Source organism: Emys orbicularis, chromosome 19 (genome assembly GCF_028017835.1).
Source record: "Emys orbicularis isolate rEmyOrb1 chromosome 19, rEmyOrb1.hap1, whole genome shotgun sequence".
Classification (NCBI taxonomy): Eukaryota; Metazoa; Chordata; order Testudines; family Emydidae; genus Emys; species Emys orbicularis.
The window spans coordinates 21,927,226-21,951,464 of NC_088701.1; the positions used below are offsets into that span (position 1 = coordinate 21,927,226).

Genomic DNA, 24,239 nt, shown 5'->3' on the forward strand with positions numbered 1-24,239 from the left:
ACCCAGTGGGGGGGGGGGGTCACTGGGGAGCACCCCACCAGGGTGGCAGGACCCTGCAATGGGAGATTTCCCCCCCCCCCCCCAGCAGCCAGGAGAGAATCAGCCCCCCGCTGCACAGACAGTGACGGCTTCCGAAGTCTCCTACCATGGGCCAGCTCCAAGCCCCCATCCATGGGGCTGGGCCAGGGGTCGCCCTGAGCAGCCCAGCTCTGAGCCCCCCACCGAAGGGCTGCGGGGCATTGATGGACAGCAAGAGAAGAGGAAGCCAGGGCGGGGGACATGCTGGGCTGGGTCGGGTCGGGTCATGGGGAGGGGCCAGAAAGCCCCCCAGACAGACAGCAGCTCTCAGCATCTGCCCCCACCCCCCCGATGGACGGACAGACGGACACCAGACAACACAACTTTCCGACGTTCCAGGTTTTTTCGCTCAGTTAAACCAGCGGCGCCCTGACAAGGTAGGACCCCCCCACAAGCCACCGCGCTGCCCCATTTGACCCACCCCGTCTGGGGGCAAGGCAGCTGGAGCGTCCTTAGCGGGAGAGGCCTGGGACCCAGAACTAGGCCCTTGGGGGCGTTTTCCCAACCCCCGCTGGCACCGGGGGGGGAAGGGGGGTGCGCACGCACAGGGCACCTGCAATGGGACGACCTTGATTGTGACTGGCAAGGAGGGGTGGGAGCTGGCACGGGGCTGGGGGACGTTCCAGCAGGAGACCCTACAATAACGGGTCAGACTGAAGTCAGCTGCAGGAGCAGGGGAGCCCTGGGGGAGGGCTGAAGGCTGCAGGGCAGAGTGGGATACGAAGGGGTCGTGCCACACCGCGGGATGCCCGGGGTCCCAGCACCGCCCCCCTCCTGGGATTAGGATCAGTCTCTGTCCCTGGAGCGCGGGCGGGGGTCAGGGCGGGGCCAGCCCCCGCTGCTCAGCGCTCCTGGAAGCCAGGCATGGGGAAGGAGCGGGCGAAGGTTTCCACGCGCTGGCGCAGGTCGGCCAGGCGGCTCTGCGTCGCCGCGTCACTCAGCAGGAAGGATTTGAAGTCTTGCAGCTTGGCTGGGGAGAGAAAGGGGAGGGGGTGAGTGGGGAAGCCAGGGGAGGGGGTCGGCCAAGCCCCCCCCCCCCCCCCCGAGGCTTCACAAAGACAGACCCCCCCCCCCCACAACCCACCTGTCCAGCCCAGAGCCGTGGCACGGGCTTTATCCCCAATGTACAAAGGAAAACTGCTCTAGCCACTAGACCCCGCTCCCATCCCAGAGGCAGGATGGAACCCAGGAGTCCTGGCTCCCAGCCCCCCCTGCTCTAACCACTAGACCCCACTGCCCTCCCAGAGCCAGGGAGAGAACCCAGGAGTCCTGGCTCCCAGCCCCCCCTGCTCTAATCACTAGACCTCACCCCACCTGCTCTAACTGCTAGACCCCCCCCACTCCCAGCCCCCCCTACCCTAACCACTAGACCCCACTCCCCTCCCAGAGGCGGGATGGAACCCAGGCGTCCTGGCTCCCAGCCCCCCCTGCTCTAACCACTAGACCCCACTGCCCTCCCAGAGCCAGGGAGAGAACCCAGGAGTCCTGGCTCCCAGCCTCCCCTGCTCTAATCACTAGACCCCACCCCACCTGCTCTAACTGCTAGACCCCACCACCCTGCTCTCAGCCCCACCCGCCCCCTTACTCTAACCACTAGACCCCACTCCCCTCCCAGAGCTGGGGAGAGAACCCAGGAGTCCTGGCTCCCAGCCCTCCCTGCTCTAACCACTAGACCCCACTCCCCTCCCAGAGCCAGGGTGAGAACCTAGGAGTCCTGGCTCCCAGCCCACCCCGCTCTAACCTCTAGACCCCACCCCGCCTGCTCTAACTGCTAGACCCCACCCCCGCTCCCAGCCCCCCGCACTCTAACCACTAGACCCCACTCCCCTCCAAGAGGCAGGATGGAACCCAGGCGTCCTGGCTTTCCGAGAAGCTGTGCGGTGCCTGTGTCACACCACAGGTCCCCCCAGCCCAGAGATCCCCGATGCCCCAGGCTGCTGCACCAGCGGGACGGGCCCGATCCTTGGCTGGGGCCTGCCCCCGCGTGGGGCATTCAGACCAGCAGGGCAGAGGCTGAGAAGCTCCTGCCCACCCCCCTGCCCACTCACTGGTTTTGCTCTTGACCTCCAGGCCGATGCTGATCCCCTCGTCGATGAAGGCCACGACCTTCTGGAAATCGGCCTCCCGGAACCGGCGGGACGTCAGCGCCGGGGCCCCTGGGGAGAGCCCAGCACCGGGGTTACCTCACTGCGCCGCCACCCCCGGCACCGGAGTTACCTCACAGTGCCAGCCCCCCAGCCCCAGAGGGAGAGCCCGGCCCCACGGTTACCTCACCGTGCCGGCCTCCCCACACCCCGGGGAAAGCCCAGCACTGGGGCATCTGGAGGGGAGTGGGGGCTAGTGGTGAGAGCAGGGGGGCTGGGAGCCAGGACTCCTGGGTTCTGTCCCCAGCTCTCACTGATGTCGGACGACCGGGGGCGCCAGGGCAGAGAGTTCAAAGCCGCCCTGGTACCCTCAGGAGGGCAAAGCTGGGGGGCATCCCCAGAGGGGGAGCCAGGGGGGTCTCCCAGGGGATGGCCCAGTACTGGGAACAGACTGTGGGAATCAATCCCCCCTCGAGCTGGGAGGCCGGACACGCCCCACCCCCCGGCGCCCCCTTACCCAGCCGCAGGCCCCCCGGCGTCAGGGCGCTCTTGTCCCCTGGGCAGGTGTTCTTGTTGGCCGTGATGGACACCAGCTCCAGCACCCGCTCGGCCCGGGCCCCGTCGATGCCCTTCGGCCGCAGGTCCACCAGCACCAGGTGGTTATCGGTGCCGCCTGGGTCGGGGGAGAGAGATCAGCACCCCGACCCGCAGCCCCCCACTTCGTCACACCCACCAGCTCCCCCCATCTCCGCCGGTGCCCCTCACCCCTGACCCGCAGCCCCCGCCAGCTCCCCCCATCTCCACCGGTGCCCCTCATCCCCAACCGGCAGCCACCGCCGGCTCCCCCCAGCTCCGCCAGTGCCCCTCACCCCCGACCCGCAGCCCCCCACTTCGTCACACCCACCAGCTCCCCCCAGCTCCGCCGGTGCCCCTCACCCCCGACCCGCAGCCCCCGCCAGCTCCGCCGGTGCCCCTCACCCCTGACCCGCAGCCCCCGCCAGCTCCCCCCATCTCCACCGGTGCCCCTCACCCCCGACCCGCAGCCCCCGCCGTCTCCCCCCAGCTCCACCGGTGCCCCTCACCCCCGACCCGCAGCCCCCGCCGTCTCCCCCCAGCTCCGCCGGTGCCCCTCACCCCCGACCCGCAGCCCCCGCCAGCTCCCCCCAGCTCCGCCGGTGCCCCTCACCCCCGACCCGCAGCCGCCGCCGGCTCCCCCCAGCTCCACCGGTGCCCCTCACCCCCGACCCGCAGCCGCCGCCGGCTCCCCCCAGCTCCGCCGGTGCCCCTCACTCCTCACCCGCAGCCCCCGCCAGCTCCCCCCAGCTCCGCCGGTGCCCCTCACTCCTCACCCGCAGCCCCCTGCTAGCCCAGCCCTGACGCCTCCCCCCTGCTTTGCCCCCCAAACCTCCAGCCACTAGCACCAGCCTTGCACTGCCCCCATCCCCCATTCTACCCACTATGTCTCATTGCACCCCAACCCCGCCCCGTGCCCAGCTCCCGCGGGCATCACCTGACACCAGGGTGTAACCCCTCTGTAGCAGCGCCTCCGCCATGGCCCTGGCGTTCTTCAGCACCTGCTGGCAGTACTCCCGGAAGGCGGGGGAGCTGGCCTGTGGGGGAGAGGGGTGGGGGGTCAGCAGGGCCATAGATCGTCCCCCTCCTCTCCCCCCAGCTATGTGTTAGCCTCGCCCCCGCCCTGGGGGGGGCCCCACCTGCTTCAGGGCCACGGCCACGGCGGCGATGGCATGGTTGTGGGGCCCGCCCTGCAGCGAGGGGAAGACGGCGAAGTTGATCGGCTCCTCCAGGTTGTAGGGGGTCTCCTTGCCCGTCTTCTTATCCACCGAGCGCAGCCCTTTGCGGTAGAAGATCAACCCGGACCTGTGGGGCCGGGGGATGGGTCAGGGTGTGACCCCCCCCATGAGCCATGGGGGTCCACAAGCCAGGGCAGCTGCCCGAGACGAGTTTGCCAGGTCTCGGCCCTGGGGCCCACAACCCAACCCGCCCACCCATCCCTCGGCGGCTCAGCTCCCTGCTGCCCCCTGTAGGGACCCCTCTCCGGGGGGCAGGCCCATCGGGGTGTCCGCGTGGGAAGAGGGGGGGTTTCCTTGTGCCTGCCCCCGCTCTGGATCAGAGGGCGTCAAATCATGTGGCCACCCCCATCCCAGCCTTGGGCCCCCCCCTCCCCCAGCTCTGCCGGTGCCCCTCACTCCCGACCCGCAGCCCCTCCGCCCACTTGCATCTTGGCCACACAATCACCAGGGTCTGGTTCCCTCTTGGGAGTGGGAGGGGCGTGCAAAAGGGGGGCAGGGGCAGTGCAGGGTGGGGGAGGAGGGAAGGGGGACAGGCCGGGGGAGGGACAGGCCAGGGGGGAGGGGAAGGGCAGTGCGTGGTGGGGGAGGAGTGACATGCCAGGGGGAGGGGAAGGGCAGTGCGGGGTGGGGGAGGAGGGACAGGCAAAGGGGGGGAAGGGCAGTGCGGGGTGGGGGAGGAGGGAAGGGGGACAGGCCGGGGGGAGAGACAGGCCAGGGGGGAGGGGAAGGGCAGTGCAGGGTGGGGGAGGAGGGAAGGGGGACAGGCCGGGGGGAGGGGAAGGGCAGTGCAGGGTGGGGGAGGAGGGATGGGGGACAGGCCGGGGGGAGGGGAAGGGCAGTGCAGGGTGGGGGAGGAGGGAAGGGGGACAGGCCGGGGGGAGGGACAGGCCAGGGGGGAGGGGAAGGGCAGTGCGGGGTGGGGGAGGAGGGAAGGGCAGTGCGGGGTGGGGGAGGGTAGTGCAGGGTGGGGGAGGAGGGAAGAGGGACAGGCCAGGGGAGGGACAGGCCGGGGGGAGGGGAAGGGCAGTGCATGGTGGGGGAGGAGGGACAGGCAAGGGGGGGGGAAGGGCAGTGCGGGGTGGGGGAGGAGGGAAGGGGGACAGGCCGGGGGGAGGGGAAGGGCAGTGCAGGGTGGGGGAGGAGAGAAGAGGGACAGGCCAGGGGAGGGACAGGCCGGGGGGAGGAGAAGGGCAGTGCGGGGTGGGGGAGGAGGGAAGGGGGACAGGCCGGGGGGAGGGACAGGCCAGCGGGGAGGGGAAGGGCAGTGCGTGGTGGGGGAGGAGGGACAGGCAAGGGGGGGGGAAGGGCAGTGCGGGGTGGGGGAGGAGGGAAGGGGGACAGGCTGGGGGGAGGGACAGGCCAGCGGGGAGGGGAAGGGCAGTGCGTGGTGGGGGAGGAGGGACAGGCCAGCGGGGAGGGGAAGGGCAGCGCGGGGTGGGGGAGGAGGGACAGGCCAGCGGGGAGGGGAAGGGCAGCGCGGGGTGGGGGAGGAGGGAAGAGGGACAGGCCAGGGGAGGGACAGGCCGGGGGGAGGGGAAGGGCAGTGCGTGGTGGGGGAGGAGAGACAGGCCAGCGGGGAGGGGAAGGGCAGCGCGGGGTGGGGGAGGAGGGAAGAGGGACAGGCCAGGGGAGGGACAGGCCAGGGGGAGGGGAAGGGCAGTGCGTGGTGGGGGAAGAGGGAAGGGGGACAGGCCAGGGGAGGAACAGGCAAGGGGGGAGGGGGAAGGGCAGTGCGGGCGGGAAGGGGGGGATAGGAGAGGCCAGGGGTGGATCCAGCCCCGGCCGCACTCACCGGGCCCCGCGCAGGGTCTTGTGCGTGGTGCTGGTCACCAGGTCGGCGTGCTCGAAGGGCGAGGGCACCACCTTGGCAGCCACCAGCCCGCTGATGTGTGCCATGTCGGCCAGCAGGTAGGCCCGGACCTCCTCGCACACCTGCCGGAGACGGGCGCGGCGTTAGCCGCGGGGCCCCTCCAATCCCCCCTCACTGGCTCAGCCCTCCCCCTGCCCCCCCAGCTCAGCCCTCCCCCCATGCACTCCACCCCCGTAGGGCAGGACCAGGCAGCTCACACCAACCTCCCCCCTCCAACCCGCCCCACCGGCTTTCCCCCCCCCCCCATCTCCAGCTGGCACCCCAGGGAGGGCCCATGGTCATCATGGGGGGGTGTGCCAGGAACCCCTTCCCCACCCAGCCCAGGCCCCTCCCCTCAACTCCCCACCCACCCTCAGACCTCTTCCTCGCTCCCCACTCACCCCAGGCTCCTCCCACTCTGTCCTAAGCCCCCCCCGACTCCTCCCTCCCCCACACCTTCTTCATGCGGGCGTAGTCGATGAGGCGGGCATAGGCACTGGTGCCCGCGATGATGAGGCGGGGGCGGAAGAGCCGGGCCGTCACCTCCAGCTGCTCGTAGTCGATCAGCCCCGTGGCCGGCTGCGGGGGGAGGGGGTCACAGCTGGAGAGTTACCCCCTTGGGGGGGGGGGCCATACTGCTAAGGGGGGGTTGGGTAGAGCCTGTACAGGGTCAGATGGGAGCTGGGGGGGGGGGTCCAGCCAGCCCTAGGACACAGGGAGGGGCGGAGGGGGGTCCCACGGGGGGGGGGGGGGAGGGCTCCACACGGCTTGGCCCAGGCACCAGCCCCGGCAGGCATGGCGCGAACGCTGGGGGGGCTCCAAGTGGCAGGGGCAGCATGGGGGGGGGGAGGGAAAGAAGAGACAGACACTCCGGGCTCCCTTCCCCCCAAATACACCCGAGTCGAGGGTCCCAAATACCGCCAGAGCAGCAGAAACCTCCTGGCCCAGCCCCTCGAGGGGGGGTCCCCAGGAGCAAGGGACTGGGACCCACCCCGTGAATGCATGTTACCCCTCCCCCTCCCGCCCCCCCCCGCGAGCACCCTGCACACACGCTGGCCCCTCCCCACTCACGTTGAGTTTATAGGGCATGGACTCGAAGAAGATGGAGGTGGCCGAGATGCGCTTGACGTCCGACATGTACCCGTGGGTCAGGCTGCGGGAGAGACGGATGGCGTCAGGCCAGAGCCACCGCCTGGAGACCAGGCAAGACCCCCTCCCCCCCCCCCCCCCGGGCCGGCTCCCCAGGTGGGCCCCCTCCTAGCAGGGCCCCCACCCAGGGCCACTCTCCCCCCGGACAGGGGCCCCCCGTCCCCCGACTGGGCTCTGCCTGCAGCCCCCAGACCCCGCACCAGCACCCCCCCCCCCGAATCCTGGGGCCTCTCAGCCAGACCCTGCCCCCCCACCCCAGTACCGCCAGGCTGAGCACCCCCCAGAGCCCTGCCCCCCTCCCCCCCAGGGCCCCCTCGCCCCGCTGCCCACGGGGGGACGTACTGGCCGCCGTCCGGCAGGTCCAGGCCCATGATGCGCTCGTGCGGCTGCAGCAGGGCCGTGTAGGCGGCGAAGTTGGCGGGCGACCCCGAGTAGGGCTGGACGTTCACCCCCCAGCGGGCGGGGTCCAGGTCGAAGGCCTCCAGTGCCCGCTGCTGGCACAGCAGCTCGATCTGGTCCACCACCTCGGCCCCCCCGTAGTACCTGCGGGGGGGAACCAAGGCTGAGCCCCCCAAGCAGACCCCCCCGCGGGGCACCTGGAGGGAACCCGGGGCCCATCACCCCCCTTGGGGCCCTCCCTGCCCCCCCGGTACCCGCAAAGTGGGGGAACCCGGGGCCCATCACCCCCCTTGGGGCCCTCCCTGCCCCCCCGGTACCCGCAAGGGGGGGAACCCGGGGCCCATCACCCCCCTTGGGGCCTCTCTGCCCCCTCATCCGGTACCTGCAAGGAGGGGAACCTGGGGCCCATCACCCCCCTTGGGGCGTCTCTGCCCCCTCCCTTGGTACCTGCAAGGAGGGGAACCTGGGGCCCATCACCCCCACCCTCAGGGCTGCTGGAGGCCCTGGAGGGAACTGACATGATCACCCAAAAAACAACAGCTCCAGCCCCTCCCCCAAGGGCCAGAGGGCCACACCCAGCGAGTTACCACTGGCGAGGGGAGGGTTGCGCCCCCCAGCCCCTGACTGCCAAGGAGACCTGGGCCCCCAGGGTCCGTGTGTGGCTTCCCCATGTTCCACCCCAGAGCAGGTCCCCCCAGGGTGCCCCCCACCCAGGGTGCTGTCTCCCCCACCCCCGTACCTCTTGCCGGGGTAGCCCTCCGAGTACTTGTTGTTCAGGCAGGAGCCCAGGGCCTCCAGCGCGGCGCGGCTGCAGAAATTCTGGGGGGCAGAGAGCGAAGCTGGGGATGTGTGTGTGTGTGGGTCAGATGGCCCGGGGGGGAGGGCGAGCGCCGGGGCCCCCAACCCAGCCTCAACCAGGAACCTGAGGGGCAATGCAGGGTCAGCCTCAGACACTCCCCCCCCCATGGTTAGAAAGCAGCTGCGAAGGGGGGGGGGGGGCCTCCAGCACGTACTTGGGAGGAATCAAAGGCGGGGGGGGGGCGCCTTGGGGCAACGCAGCCCCCCCCCGTGGTGCTCCCTCCTCCCCCACTGAAACTCCCCCCCGAGCCCCCTGCCCCCCCACTGCTTCCCGGGCCGCCCTCCGACGCCCCCCCTTCCCTCCACCCCTGCCCCCCCACTGCTTCCCCAGACGCCCTCCGACGCCCCCCCTTCCCTCCACCCCCGCCCCCCCCACTGCTTCCCCGGCCGCCCTCCGACGCGCCCCCCCCCTCCACCCCTGCCCCCCCCCACTGCTTCCCCAGCCGCCCTCCGACGCCCCCCCTTCCCTCCACCCCTGCCCCCCCCCCACTGCTTCCCCGGCCGCCCTCCGACACGCCCCCCCCTCCCTCCACCCCTGCCCCCGCACCCACCTCGGAGGCAATGAGCTCCAGGCCCCGGCACTGCCGATCCTTCTCCTTCTGCACCAGCTCCCACATCTCGGGGTCGCTCTCCGCCAGGCTCTCCTGCCCGGTCCAGCCGGGCACCTCCCCAGCTGCAGCCGCACGGCTGTGCTGGGCCCGCAGGCCGGGCGTGTCCAGCCGCCAGCGTCTCTGCAGAGGCTGGCAACGGGAAGGGGGAGCGTCACCACCAGAGAGAGGCGTAACCACCAACACCCCCGCAAACACACACGCCTGTACCCCCGCGCCATGGGGGGCACCTCACCAGGGAACCCACCCTTCTCTGGTACCTTTGGGGATACACAGCCACAGAACACCCTCATGGTACACGTGGGGAGTCAGGAACAGAACCCAGGAGTCCTGGCTCCCAGCCCCCTCTGCTCTAACCACTAGACCCCACTCCCCTCCCAGAGCTGGGGATAGAACCCAGGAGTTTTGGCTCCCAGCCCCCCCTGCTTTAACAACTGACCAGACAGTAACCGGGGGGGGGTGTCCCCCAACACCCCATCCCTTGTGGGGAAGAGGGCTCGGGGTGGAGCTTCCTTCCTTCTCTGGTTCATTTGTGCAGGCAGCGGGAACAGCTGGGCCCTTGTGCAGGGCACCGATCACCCAGTCTGGGGAGAGGGGGCAGCCACACGGCAATGGGGGGTGTGGTGTGGTGAGGAGCCCAGGCTGACTGGGGAAGCCAGGGGACCACGTGAGTCACATGACCCGGTGTGTGTGTGCGTGTCCCTTTCCTCATGTCTCAGTCGCCACAGCTGGAAAATCGGGTTAAAGCAGCGGAAACAGCGCCAAAATCACACACACTTCCTGCCATGGCTCACTCGTGTGTCACACAGAACAACAAGCGCCCGGAGACAGATCTCTGCCCCCCAGCCCCGATCCAGGCTCCCCACTGTGCATTGCCCCCCCACCACGCTGCCCCATGCACCCCCCCCCCACCCCAACAGAGTGCTCTTCCCTGCACTAACCCACCAGGCCAGTTTGCCCCCTGGGCTCTCTCCCCCCCCCCCCATTTTCTCCCTGGACACCTGCCTAAACTCCACTCACCGCCCCCTGCTGCTGGTGCACCACTTCCACTCCCCCCCCTGCCCCTCCCAGCTGATCCTCACCCCCCTCTTGGATCCTCCGGGGCTGATCCCCGAGAGCTACAGACTCTGCCCACGAGGGGCCAGCCAGCTCCCCGGGGGCCGGGAGAGACCTGGGCCCTGCCTGGGGGCGTTGATCCCTCCATAGGCTCCCAGGCCTCCCAGCGCAACCCAGACCGTGGCCTTTCCAGACAACACAGCCAAGAGAAAGATGCTGCGGAGCGAGCTATGTGCCGGGGTGTCTCTCGGAGCCCCGACTGGATCCGCACAGACAGACCCCCCAGGATCTGGGCCATCGCGGCACCAAACCACTCCCAGCTGGGAAGACAAGTTCTTGCTCCCGAAATCGCCGGCTGGCTCCACCAGGCCGAGCGCGGCACAGCTCTCCAGGAGAGCGGCGTTCGGGGGCTAGGGAGCCCGCCAGCTTTGTCCCCTTCTCAGGCACCGCCAGAGCCCCCCGTCACAGCACCGAGGGGCCAACCGCGAGAAGGAGCGCACGTCCCTCTCCCGGGGCCAGATCCGAACGCAGAGGAACCTCGGGAACGGCGGCTGTTCGGGATTGTGAACAAAACTTTCTGGGTCTTTCAAAAGTTTGCAGCTGAAGCCCAGAAACTGGTTCCTTACCCTGCCCCATCTTTAACTAAAAAAAAAAACCTTTCCCTTGATTTTGTAGTAGCTGATGTTTAACGCAGTGTGCACTGTATTGGGGTTTTTTTGGTCTCTGTGGCTGCCTGAGGGCGTCCTCCGGGTTCCCAAGGAGATGTGGGGCTGAGCGGCCAGTTCTGTTGTATCCCTTGTAGGCCTCAGCAGCAGACATGATGCAACTAGGTCACTGCCCTTGCATCAGCTGGCTTGAAAGCCCCACCATGTGCCCAGTTTCCCCAGACAATAAAACACAGTTAGTCAGAAGAAACTTCTGCAAGTTCTAACCCACGCAGCAAGCGGCTCTCGCCGCCCCGTGATGAGGAAGCTGGTCCCAAATCTTCAGAGTTAAGCTTTCCCCCCCCTTTCTTTCTCTCTCTTCTCCCCCTGCCACCCCCAATCGCGCTAGTTAAAGACGCCAAGAGAAAAGCTGTGGGGAGGGGAGAGGCCGCTGGGCCGTATTGACTCAGTTCAAAGGGGTCAGCGGTGAGTATCGATACACCCGACGGCACAAAACTCATGCCAAGGAGACTTTGGTCCGGCGCCGAGGTTTGACCGACGGCCACCGGGCCCTGTTCACCGCTGCACTGGGGGGGCGTCAGGGAGCTGAAGAATCCGCCGGTTAAGTCAGCGGAGCAAGGCAGGTGGAGAGCGGAGGATGGCTCTGGCATGAGCCTGGCACATGCCCGCCCCCCATGCAAACAGCTGGGCAGCACCCACCAATGCACCCATAATGAGCGTGCAGGAGAGCAAAGCGGAGCAACCCATCACAGGGCCGGCGAGTGACCCAGCTCCCTCTGCGAGCCTGGCAGGGGCGTAACACCCCCCCATCTCTCTCCTTGGCGGGGGCGTGACACCCCGCCATCTCTCTCCTGAACCCCCCCAGGAACGAGGGCTTCCTATGGGGCAGCTGGAAGCAGAAGGCGGGGACCCGCAGGGCTGAGCCTGCCATGAAATCGCACTGGGGCGGGACTCAGCTGGGGCAGGGAGTGGGGGGGGGGAGGGAGCACCCCCATATTTGCACTGCTCAAAGGGGGGGGGGGGGCGACAGCGCTCTGCAAAGGGGCCCAGCCAGGGCACGTGGCCTACATGGGGGGGCGCATCTGGGGCTGGGGGGGGGAAGCCGAGATATTTTGCAAAACACATCACCCCACCCCCAGCCCCCCACATCCCCACCCCCCAGCACGAGCCTCCCACATCCCCATTCCCAGCCCCCCCACATCCCCACCACGAGCCCCCCAGCCCATGTGCACGCGCAAGGGGGGCTCGGCGCCCCCCACTCACCCCGGCCAGGCGGCCCAAGCAGCGCGGGAACATGTTGCAGGCGGCGCGGGGCAGGACCGCGGGGCAGGTGGCGGGTCCCAGGCGCTGCTCGGGGGGGGCGGGGCCCTAGCGACGGGAAACACATGACCCTTCCCCACGCCATCGCTCCCGGGGCACCCTGGGGGATGTAGTTCGCGCCGGGCCGGCGGCTGAGCCCCGCCCCCCCGATCGTTTATGCAAAGTGGTTAATGAGCTGATTTGCATGTTTGCAAATAAGTGGAAACCTACCGCAGCCTAAGGGAGCAGGAGGGGGCCGGGGGAGCCTTGGGCGTAGGGGGACGAGCGAGCAAGTGTGAGAAAGCGGGTGTGACGTTATTGATATAATCTGGGACCATATAGATCATTGTTGCAACCAAGGTCCTGTAGTGGCACCCAGATCTTGTATAAAGGGGGTCAAATGGGGTGTCTTTTTCTTTGACTTGGGTATTGGTTTTCATAACCATTTGTCCCCATAACGAGTGGCACTGGTGGTGATACTGGGAAACTGGAGTGTCTAAGGAGATTGCTTGTGAGACTTGCGGTTAGCCAGTGGGGTGAGACCGAAGTCTTCTTAGTCTGGCTGGTTTGGTTTGCCTTAGAGGTGGAAAAACCCCAGCCTTGGGCTGTAACTGCCCTGTTTGAGCAATTTGTCCTGAGTTGGCACTCTCAGTTGGGTACCGCCAGAACCGCATTGTCACAGCGGGACACTTCGGTGGGGCGGTAGTTGTGGGGGGGGGGAAAGAGTTGGGGGGGAGGGGGAGGTTTGTGGGGTGCGGGGACAGTTGTGTGTGGAAGAGGGGGAGGTGTGCAGGGGGTAGTTGTGTGGGGTGGGGGAGGTGTGCAGGGGTAGTTGTGTGGGGTGGGGGCAGGTGTGGGGGGAGGGGGAGGTGTGCAGGGGGTAGTTGTGTGGGGTAGGGGCAGCTGTGGGGGGAGGGGGAGGTGTGCAGGGGGTAGTTGTGTGGGGTGGGGGCAGTTATGTGGGGGGGGAGGGGAGGTGTATGGGGGAGGAGAGGTAGTTGTGTGGGGTGGGGGGCAGTTGTGTGTGGGGGAGGGGGATGTGTGCAAGGGGCTAGTTGTGTGGAGTGGGAGCAGGTGTGTGTGGGGGAGGGGGAGGTGTGCAGGAGGGTAGTTGTGTGGGGTGGGGGTAGGTGTGTGGGGGGAGGAGTAGTTGTTTGGGGTGGGGGGGCAGTTCTGTAGGGGGTGTAGTTGTGTGTGTGTGTGGGGGGGTACTCCCATGTGTAAAGTTTAGTCACGTGTGTTTGCAGGATTGGGGCCCTTTAGCCTGGAAGCTCTGGGGAGGGGGGTGGGGAGGACCTTTGTCCTCCAGTGTCAAGGGTTGCCCAGCAATTGCTCACCCAGTGCTGACATGCAGCCACCTCTGGGGTGATGCCCAGCAGCTGATTCACACCCACCCCTGTTTATGGAGGGGGTGCATTACAGGGAGGGCTCTGCACACACACAATGAGAGGGAGCCCCGGTGCCAGGCCCAGAGGTTGGCGAGCTCAGGGATCTGGCCCAGTTATCCCCCGTGCACGCCGCAGCCTGGCCCCCAGTGATGCAGCATCAAAGGGAGCTTCCCCCTTGCAGCCTGCAACACGCACAGCTTCTTCCCCTTTGATGGCCGGCAGCCGGAATAGGCCGTAGGGAGCCGGCGGGACCCAAGGGCAATGGGAGCAGGGCTTTGGCAGCAAAGGGGCCCAGGAGCTGCAGCCGCACAGCTGGGAGGATGGCAAAGGCAGGGCAGAGATGCTGCGGAGCAGCCCCTGGCACCCCTGTGCTGCAGGGCTCAGTGATGCAGCGGGACCTAGTGGGCAGAGCACACATTCACATCCCGACGGCGTGCAGCCATTAAAGAGCCCAGCGCACGCTCTGCAAAAGTCAGGGCGTTAGCCCCAACCCCGTGGGCAGAGCCCAGCTCAAGCTGCTGCTTTCTGCCACCCTACATACGTCGTGTGTTGTCAGCTTGGTGTGCCGTTCCTCTGCACTACACTATCCCGGAGCGTTGCTGTGTGTTGTCAAATAGCTGCCATGCTCCACCCCAGAGGCAGCTGCATTCCCAAACTAGTTGAGCCTTCCCGGCACGGCGTTGTTGTGTGACTGTTAATCAGCTGCAGCGCCCATCCCCAAAAGTGGCTGCATTTCAGTGCTGGGTGAGCGATCCCTGCGCAGCTCTGCTGTGTGGCTATGAACCAGCGGTTGTAGCCCACTCCAGAGGTGGCTGCATTTTGGTGGAGGGTGGCAGGATCACTGGGTCTTGTGATCTTGTGATCAAATCATCCACTACAGCGACAGAGATCCCGGGGAGGGGGAGCTATTTTAAAATCTTTTTGCAGTGGCAGCAGCACACCGGGGCCACATGCTGCTCCCCCACCCCGGGCCCAGCAAGTCCTGCACCCTAGGAAGCAAGGCCCGAGCCAAGACCTTTCTCCCATTGAAGAATGTGCCCTGCCCCTCCAATGTCACTCAGTGGCAGATCTGGGGCTAGAACCCCCTTGCTCTAACCACTGGGCCCCACTCCCCTGCCACAGCTGGGAATGGAACCCAGGAGTCCTGGCTCCCAGCCACCACGGCCAAAGCCAACTAGACTCCACTCCCTTCCCAGAGTCAGTACAGGACCCAGCTGTCCCGTCTCCCAGCCGTATTGCTCCAAGCGCTAGATATTCCCCCTCACCTGGTCTTCCCTCCCCCGGCATCTCGCTTTCTTTGGCTTGGGAAGCGCAAATGGAATTAAATCTAATTAAAGCAGCAACGACCTCAGACATCTGGGCCTGGGGAATTAATGGGGGGAAGCGGGAGATCGATTTTGCAAAGCACATCAGCGCCTCCTGCACGGCTGGGGACTGCGCCCGACGGGGCCCCAGCCCAGCGCCTGGGAGGAGGCTGCCAATTTATCCTGGGGAGGGTGGGGGGTGCCTGGGAAGTGGGGATCCTGGCTCTCGCCAGGGTCTGCCAAAGACATGGTGTCATTGTGGGGGTGCAGCCCCCTTAGAATCCACCCCTAGCCAGCATGCTGCTGTTCGTGCTTTCAATGCTCCCCTGCTCCCGGCATCTGGGGGTGGGGTGGGCAGGCTGGCGAGCATGCACTGCATTATGGGTATTTTCTGTTTCCCGTAAGGGGCCCGAGTGCAAATAGAGCAGCACCTAGGCTGCTCCAGCGTGTGGTAGGGGCTGGGTAGCTTGTGCAGCCAGGGAGCACAAAGGAGCGCACACACGCATACACACACACATACACACATTCCCTGGTCACTGAGCCACGCGCAGACCCAGCATCCATGAGCCTCAGTTTCCCCCCCTCATCTGACCCCCCCATCTTACCCCTTCCAATGCAGCCTGCCAAGCGGCTGTAGCTGCCCCCAAAGCCCTTTGCCGCCTATGGCAGCACCTCTGCAGCGTGGTGGCATGTCACAGCACACAGCCATGCCAGCGATGGCCCCAGGACGCAGACCGATGCCCGACGCTCGCCGGGCCACATGCCACACCCCTGCAGAACGGGCACTGGGCTCGCCGTGAGCCTGGCGGGGGAGCCGAGCGGTGGCAGAGCCAGGCTAGCGCTCCCCAAAGCTGCCATCACTGGCAAGCGAGGACGGGGCCGGATCCTGCCTGGCACCCGAATCCCGGCCAGCAGCTGCACAAGGCTCCTAAACCCAGATGCTCAGAGGCGCCTAACTCCCACTGGCTGATCGAGGCACTAGGAGTATCCAGCACAGGGCCAGGTAGGGTCGTAACACAGACAATGGGTGTGTGTCCCATTCCCCCTCACTCGCCCCGGGACAGCGCCGCGCCGGGGGGCAGCATCTATGGGCTGGCAGGTCAGGGCCCCGTCCGACCTCCCACCTCAGCTCCACGAGCAGGCAGTGCTGGCAGACCAGACCTGGCGCGTGCACCAACCCGCGCCAAGAGGCAGCATGGTCTAGTGGGGGGAGTGGGGTCTGGGACCCAGGACTCCTGGATTCTAGCCACAAGTCTGGAAGGGACATGGGGGTCCAGTGCGTTGGGGCGGGGGCTGGGAGCCAGGACGCCAGGGTTCTAGCCTCAGCCCTGTCACTCGCCAGCTAGGTAACATTAGACAAGGGCCAGCCTGGCTCTGTGCCTCAGTTTCCCCTTTGTATCCATTGGGAAAACCAGCTAAATAACTATACACGACCCCCTAAATTCACCCAGAAACCCCACGCGACTTCATCTGGGCTTCTATGGGGGGGGCACCTCCCCTCTTGATCGCTTCCCCTCCCCTGAAGTCCTAACTCAGACTCCCCCGCCCAACATCCCCTTCGCATCCCAGCTGGAGTCAACAGGACTGCAGGGACCGAGAGCCCCCTGCCCCCAATCCAGGCACCGGTTGCAGGCGTTTAATGCTAAGGAGAAGCCAGAAGACACCCCCCCGCCCGCACCCGCTGTTCTGCACTGGGGAGCCAGGCTCTAGAGCAGAGGACAGCTGAGCTAAGGAGAATCAATCATTGGGATTTCAGGGGCGGGGAGATCCCGGGGCCCAGCGTGCCCATCCATCAGGCGCCGCGTGCTGGCAGGGTGCAGCCGGCTCGCTTGTCACAGCCTGCTCCCAACATCCTCTCCCAGCTCCACAGCCTGTGCGGCAATTCATCAAACCCAGCGCCCTGGATGTGTGTGTGGGGGAGAGGGGGGGGCAGCTCCCCGCGCTGGCACGGACGGGCGCCTCTTTGCAGCTGGGCCCAGGCGCCGCCGTTGGCGGTCACTCCAGCTGATCCATCCTCAGGCTTCAGGGGCTCGCGGGTGTTGGGGTCAGGAAGGAAATACCCCTCCCTGCCCTTGGGGCCCCAATGCTTCCCACAGCACCCCTGATGTCTCCAGAACCACCCCCTGCGTTCCCAAGCACCGGCCCAGCCCTCTCCCGCTTCCAGTGCAACTGGGAGCTGCCCAATGAGGGGGGTGCTGGGGCTGCCAATCACATTTGATTGGGGAGCTGTCAATCATACTCAATGGGAGGGGCTGGGGCTGCCAATCACACGCCACGAGGGGAGGCCAGGAGCTGCCAATCACTTTTGATGAGGGGGGCCCTGGGGCTGCCAATCACATTCAATAGGGGAGCTGTCAATCATACTCAATGGGAGGGGCTGGGGCTGCCAATCACAGTCCATGAGGGGGGCAAGGAACTGTCAATCACATTCGATGGGGGCAGGGGGGCTGCAAATCACATTCGATAGGGGAGGGGGGCTGGCAATCACATTCGATAGGGGAGCTGTCAATCTGCTCAATGGGGGGGGGGGCAGGGGGCTGCCAATCACACTCATGCACTGGGGTGGGGGCTGGGAGAGGATCACGCTCCACACCCAGAGATTTTATTTCATTCATTTTTTTTTTAATCACATTTTTTCCCTCAATTTTATTTTGTTACAAAAATAGGAAGAAGTCTCAGCCCAGAGCCCGGAGGGGGAGGGGGGAATTGAGCTGGAGAGGTGCTGCCAGGAGCAGGAGGGGGAGTGACTGGGGCTACAGGGCCCTGCCCCTACCCAGTGCATGGCTCAGCCCGGGGGGGGGGGTGACCCCAGCTTGTCCTGCCCCCCCCCCGGCCCTTCCCCCTCCCCCAGCCCCAGCCTCGTGGCATCTACTTCTTCACTCCAATGCACATTTTGTGACGCGCGATGGATAGCTGGGGAGGGGGACTCTGTCCGGAGGGTCCCTGCCCTGCTGCCGTGGCGGGCGCCGTGCCAGTCGCTGGGGGCTGCGGGCTGGGCAGGATGGCACTGCCAGATGTGCGGGGGGGGGGAGGAAGGCTCCTGCTGAGATCTGGGGGCACATCTCAGGGAGCCGGGGCTGGGCCCCCTCACTCCGTGCCAGGGCTGCGAAACCAAGTCCGCTGCAGAGCGACCCACGGAGACACGCACAAGCGTGTGACCACCTCGCGGATACACATCCAAGCACCCCCACGTGCACACCCGCACGGACACCCCCACGTACAAGCACAGGTGCATGCACAGCCACAAAGGATGCAAACACACACACACGAGCGCACAGATGTGCGACACACTCAACACCCCCCCCCATGTCTTATTTCACAGTCTTTCTGCAGGACTCTCTGTCGCCCTCTGCAGGTTGTGCCTCTTTAGCCCTGCTCGGGAGCTGGCCGTGATCTGCCCTCCCCCTCGGCCACGCTGGGGTTTCAGCCCTTGGTCGGCTGCTTCCCAGCCCTGCAGGGGTCAGGGGTAGATCTAGGGGGGGTCCCTGAGCAAGGGGGAGAGCCTGGGAGCAGGCAGGTAGGTCACCCCCTCCACAGTTTCCCTCCCGCAGCACTGGGGCGACCCCGCAGCCTGCAGGGCGCGGGGGTGCAGCTGGGCGGGGCTGGGCAGAGCAGGCAGGGGGCACATGGGGGAGAAAGAAATGGGGGAAGGCCCTGGTCCCCTCCCGAATAACGTGCTCCCTCCCGACTGTGTGTCATTCTGCAGCGGAAGCGGGCAGGGTGGGCACGGCTCCAGGGGAGCAACGGGAGAGGGGCACCCCCCTGCAGCCAGGTTGGACCGAGGGGTGCAGCGCTGGGCATCGTCCCGTCATCCCCGGGGCCGGCGCCTGCCCGGCCACACAGATCGCTGCCCGTGGGGGGGGATGGCACAGCCGGGTGAAGGGGGGATACAGGGCCGGCAGCGAGCAGCTCTCACCACGGCCCCAGCCCCCGAGCCCCCCAGGAAGAGCCAGCAGGGCGGGTTGGCTCGCCCCAGGCGATGGCTGGCAAAGGTACCCGTCTGCGCTGGGCCCCAAGCCATCAATCCGCACACGCACCCCCCGGGATCACTGATACATTTACACACGCACCCCCCTGATATCACGGATACATTACACACACATCCCCGATATCAGATACATTTACACACGCACCCCCCACCAATCACACACCAGCCCACACCCCCCATATCACTGATACATTTACAGACGCACCCCCCGGGATCACGGATATATTTACACACGCATCCCCGCTATCACTGATACATTTACACACGCACCCCCTGCCAATCACATGCCAGCCAACACCCCCCATATCACTGATATTTACACACGCACCCCCCGGGATCACTGATACATTTACACACGCACCCCCCGGGATCATGGATACATTACACACGCATCCCCGATATCACTGATACATTTACACACGCACACCCCACCAATCAAACGCCAGCCAACACCCCCCATATCACTGATACATTTACACACGCACCCCCCCGGGATCACGGATATATTTACACACGCATCCCCACTATCACTGATACATTTACACACGCACCCCCTGCCAATCACATGCCAGCCAACACCCCCCATATCACTGATATTTACACATGCACCCCCCCAGTATCACTGATACATTTACACACGCACCCCCCAGGATCACGGATATATTTACACACGCATCCCCGATATCACTGATACATTTACACACGCACACCCCACCAATCAAACGCCAGCCAACACCCCCCATATCACTGATACATTTACACACGCACCCCCCCGGGATCACGGATATATTTACACACGCATCCCCACTATCACTGATACATTTACACACGCACCCCCTGCCAATCACATGCCAGCCAACACCCCCCATATCACTGATATTTACACATGCACCCCCCCAGTATCACTGATACATTTACACACGCACCCCCCAGGATCACGGATATATTTACACACGCATCCCTGATATCACTGATACATTTACACACGCACCCCCTGCCAATCACATGCCAGCCAACACCCCCCATATCACTGATACATTTACACACACACACACACACACACACACGCCGATTTGAACCCCTGGGCACGTGTCACTCGCTGGTCCTGTGCAGCCCCTGGCCCTCGTCCCCCCATTTCCCCGCAGGGATGGGGGCGACCGGCTCCGTTGCTCGCTTGTCCCCCCACCCATCCTTCCACCATGGTTCGAGGGGATCCGGCTGCGTCCGCCCGGCCTGGCTGGGTCCCGGGCGGTTCCGCAGGCCCGTAGCTGATGGAGCAAAGCGTCCGGTCCCCAGGTCCCCAAAGGGGCTCGCCACAGCGTCCCCCGCGCCCGCTTCCACGGCACCCCCTCCTCCGCACGGCTTGGAGAAGCCCATCCTCTGGCCCCCCCAGGGCGAGGCAGGGTCCTTCCCCGCCCCCCGGAAGCTGTGCGAGCTGGGTTTTTATTCGGGGGGACGGGGGGGGAGGTTCAGCCGAAGTAGGGGCGATCGTGCTGGAAGTTGTAATCGGGGCAGACCTTCTGCACCAGCTTGTAGTCAAAGCTGCAGAAGGAGACGAAGATGCAGATGACTTTGAAGGGCTTGGCGCACAGCCAGGCGGCGTGGCTCTGCGTGTGCTCGGTGAAGCACACCTTGGCCGGGTCGTAGAGGCAGGGCTTGTTCTTCCGGGCCCGGTTGGTCTTCTCGTACTCCACGTGGCAGTTGAAGGCCCTGGACTCCTTGGCCTCGGGTAGGGTGGCCTGCGGGAGCTCGGAGGCCGGCGGGGGCCTCAGCACGTCGAACTCCACCACCTTGCCCGGGGGCACGATGCTGACGGAGACGTTGCCCAGGCTGGAGGAGTTGTGCCGGAAGTAGACGCTGAAGGTGCCGTTGACGTGGTCCACGATCTTGCCCGTCACCAGCAGGCTGAACTTGAGCGTCTTGATGTTGAAGTAGAAGTCGCCCCAGCCGAAGATCTTCCGGGCCCGGCCTGTCTTGAGCGAGGGCTTGCGCTGGACCCACTGGCCCGGGGGCTCGGCGCCCGTCTGGTTCCTAGGCCAGGCCCAGGGGCTCAGGGCGCCGGCCTTGGCCTTCGAGGGCTCCCCGGAGAACAGCCGGGCCGGGGGCAGGGGCGGAGGCTTCAAGGCGCCGGATGGGAGGGTCTTCAGGAGCCCCGAAGTGCCCAGCTCCAGGTAGCCCAGGGTTTTGGTCATGTGGCCCTCCACGCAGACCACCTGTGGGGAGCAGAGAGAGAGGGGGGCAGTGAGTCAGCACAGCCCTGCCCCCCATCACAGCCCTGCCCCCAAGCCCTGTGCCCACAGCCCTGCCCCATCACAGCCCTGCCCCAAGCCCTGTGCCCACAGCCCTGCCCCCATCACAGCCCTGCCCCCAACCCCTGTGCCCACAGCCCTGCCCCCACCCCCTCTGCCCCCATCACAGCCCTGCCCCAAGCCCTGTGCCCCCAGCCCTGCCCCTGACCCTCTGTGCCCCGCTCCCCAGCACAGCCCTGCCCCCCCAAACCTGCCAAACTCTCCGAATCAGCCAGGCTCAGTGCCAAGCCCAGGAGGGTCCCTTGGAACCGGGCCCGGTAGCGCCAGAACCGGCATGAAGGCTCTGCGGCCCCAACGGGAAGGGAGCTCCGGCTGCCCCAAGGCGCGGCTACGGCTGGTTTTACGATAGCACCTGAACACAGGCTCCAAAGCTCATGGAGCTCACATGAACACGCACAAGCCGGCCCGCCCGTGCACACTCACACACGCTCTCACCCAAACACCCACACATGAACACGCCCGCCCACACACACTCACACACGCCCGCTCTCACCCAAACACACATATGTGAACACGCCCCACACACACACACTCACACACGCTCTAACCCAAACACACATACATGAACACGCCCGCCCGCACAACTCACACACGCACACTCTCACCCAAACACACAGATGTGAACACGCCCCGCCCGTGCACACTCACACACGCTCTCACCCAAACACACACACATGAACACGCCCGCCCGTGCACACTCACACACGCTCTCACCCAAACACACACACATGAACACGCCCACCCGCACAACTCACACACGCACACTCTCACCCAAACACACACACATGAACACGCCCGCCCACACACACTCACACACGCCCGCTCTCACCCAAACACACACATGTGAACACGCCCCGCCCGTGCACACTCACACACGCTCTCACCCAAACACACACACATGAACACGCCCGCCCGCACAACTCACACACGCACGCTCTCACCCAAACACATGCACATGAACACGCCCGCCTGTGCACACTCACACACGCTCACTCTCACCCAAAGACACATACGTGAACACGCCCGCCCGTGCACACTCACACACACTCTCACCCAAACACACACACATGAACACGCCCGCCCGTGCACACTCACACCCGCATGCTCTCACCCAAACACACACACGAACACACCCACACACGCACTCACACACGCACGCTCTCACCCAAACACACACACATGAACACGCCCGCCCAGGCACACTCACACACGCCCGCTCTCACCCAAACACACACATGTGAACACGCCCCGCCCGTGCACACTCACACATGCACGCTCTCACCCAAACACACACACATGAACACACCCACACCCGCACGCTCTCACCCAAACACACACACATGAACACGCCCACCTTCGCACACCCACACCCGCACGCTCTCACCCAAACACACACACATGAACACGCCCACCTTCACACACACACACATGCACGCTCTCACCCAAGCACACACACATGAACACACCCACCTTTGCACACTCACATGCACACTGACCCAAACACACACACACGAACACGCCCGCCCGTGCACACACACACACACACACACACATGCTCTCACCCAAACACACACATGTACATGCCCGCCCGCACACTCACACACGCACGCTCTCACCCAAACACACACACATGAACATGCACACCCACCCACACACACGCTCTCACCCAAACACAGCCTGCCTGTGCACGCTCACACACGCTCTCACCCAAACACACACACACACGAACACGCCCGCCCGTGCGCACACACACACACGCCCACTCTCACCCAAGCACACACACACACGAACACACATGCCCGCTGTCACACACACTCACACACACGGCTGAGCGGCAGGTGGGGACGCGCTGGAGACAGGCTGCCGTGGGTGTCATTCACAGGTACAGGGAGCAGGCAGGGAGTCTCATTAAACTTCCGCACAGGCGATGACTAAACGCAACAGGCAATTTACCAGCCTGGGCCAAGGCGGCCCTGGGGATTTCCAGGCCAAGCCCATCCCTGGGGCAAGGCCCCGGGCACTGACCCAGCTCCAGCTCGGGGCGATTCGGCTGTGAGCCCTGCTGGTTCCTGCCTCCCTCCCCGAGGTTTCCTGCCCCCAGAGCAGCGCCGTGTTCCCACGTGCCCGTCCCTCGGGGCGCTGTGCCTGGCTGACCCCGGGCACCAGCTGTGACACCAGCTCTGCAGGAAAGTTTTCAGGCAGTTTCTAACTAAATGAAACGGGCCCCTGGCAGCTCCTTGGCACCCACGCTGGCAGGTTTGTTAGCACCTGTGCTGGCACGTTCCCGCCCCATTAAAATGCAGGTGGGAGCGGGGGAGCCCAGCGCCGCCTGCCCGGGAAGCCGCCTCTGATCTGCCGCCAAAATGACAGGGCACAACGGATCCTGCCCCTGGCGGAAGGGTGCGCGGGGAGACGCCGGGCAGGGCCGCTGGAACGCACCACGCCCGCAGCGTCTGCTGAGCTGGCAGAGCCTGGGCCGCGGCCTCCCCCGCCCCTTAAACCGAGGACTGGACTGAAAACCCGGCCCAGGGGCCCTGGGAACAAACTGCCACTGGAGAGCCCCCCCCCCCCGCGATGAGCCCCCACCTTCCCTGGGGGCGGCTCGTCCCAGGGACTCCGGACACCATGCAAACATTCATTACGCCCCCCCCCCCACACACACACACGCGCACGCTCCCGGCGGGCTGGGGTGTACCACTCCCCAGGGAAACTGAGGCATGCAGCTAGTGGGGAATTTCCCCCATGCGAAGCTTTGGTAGAGGCAGAAATAGAACCCAGGAGTCCTGACACACACACCACCTCCCCCTTCTACCCTGCTGCCATCCCTCGACTACACTCCTCCCTTCCAAGGCTGGGAATGGAACCCAGGAGTCCTGGCACACACCTGGGTTCCGAGAAGGGGCTAATGGGCGGGAGGGGGAGGCTGGGAATCAGGACTCCGGGGTTCTATTCCCCTGTGGTTAAAAGGGGCCATTTCTAAGCTCCTTCAGCCCCACCGAACGGTGGCTGAAAGGGATTACATACAAGCCGTATCCAGCCGAAATGCAGCCACCTCTGGGGCGGAACACGGCCGCTGGCTAAGAGCAAACGCCCAGGTGGTTTGGGACAGGAAGTGAAGGGGGCTGTCAGTACGTGCATTGCAGCGTGTCCCCTAGAAGGTGCCAGGAAGGGATCGTGCTAGGTACCGGACACGCATCCCTGCCCCAAAGAGCTTCTGGTCTCCATTCGCCTGCGAGATCAGGCCCTGTCTCTGACACGGCTAAGATGCACCCTGCTCATCCGCCACCTTTGTGCCGGCTGCTGGATTTATCCCTCCCCATCCCTCAACTCTACCTACTTATCCCCCCATCCCGGCCCGCGCTGGCTGCCGTTTCTCGGAGCTGTCTCTCCATTT

The 24,239-nt window shown here is 65.5% G+C and overlaps 2 protein-coding genes across 2 annotated transcripts; both read right to left on the minus strand.

Moving 5' to 3' along the window:
- Window positions 1-920: 920 nt before the first annotated feature.
- Window positions 921-11,853, minus strand: SHMT2 (serine hydroxymethyltransferase 2). Its single transcript, XM_065419440.1, has 12 exons — window positions 11,821-11,853; window positions 8,780-8,968; window positions 8,110-8,189; window positions 7,314-7,514; window positions 6,894-6,975; window positions 6,279-6,401; window positions 5,766-5,905; window positions 3,875-4,040; window positions 3,673-3,772; window positions 2,680-2,835; window positions 2,127-2,234; window positions 921-1,048 (listed from the first exon to the last, which is right to left on the minus strand). Exons 1-12 carry the CDS (start codon window positions 11,851-11,853, stop codon window positions 921-923), a joined length of 1,506 nt encoding a protein of 501 aa, XP_065275512.1.
- An 8,152-nt stretch (window positions 11,854-20,005) lies between these two features.
- Window positions 20,006-20,728, minus strand: NXPH4 (neurexophilin 4). The gene has a single exon (XM_065419584.1). It carries the CDS (start codon window positions 20,726-20,728, stop codon window positions 20,006-20,008), a length of 723 nt encoding a protein of 240 aa, XP_065275656.1.
- Between the last annotated feature and the right edge of the window lie 3,511 nt (window positions 20,729-24,239).

Coding starts and splice junctions, on each gene's coding strand:
- SHMT2 (XM_065419440.1), bottom strand. CDS start 11,853: ATGTTCCCGCGCTGCTTGGGCCGCCTGGCCGGG. Junction 7,515..8,109: donor GAGGGCTACCCCGGCAAGAG/GTACGGGGGTGG, acceptor TCCCCCCCGCAG/GTACTACGGGGGGGCCGAGG. Junction 5,906..6,278: donor ACTACGCCCGCATGAAGAAG/GTGTGGGGGAGG, acceptor CGTCTCCGGCAG/GTGTGCGAGGAGGTCCGGGC.
- NXPH4 (XM_065419584.1), bottom strand. CDS start 20,728: ATGACCAAAACCCTGGGCTACCTGGAGCTGGGCACTTCGGGGCTCCTG.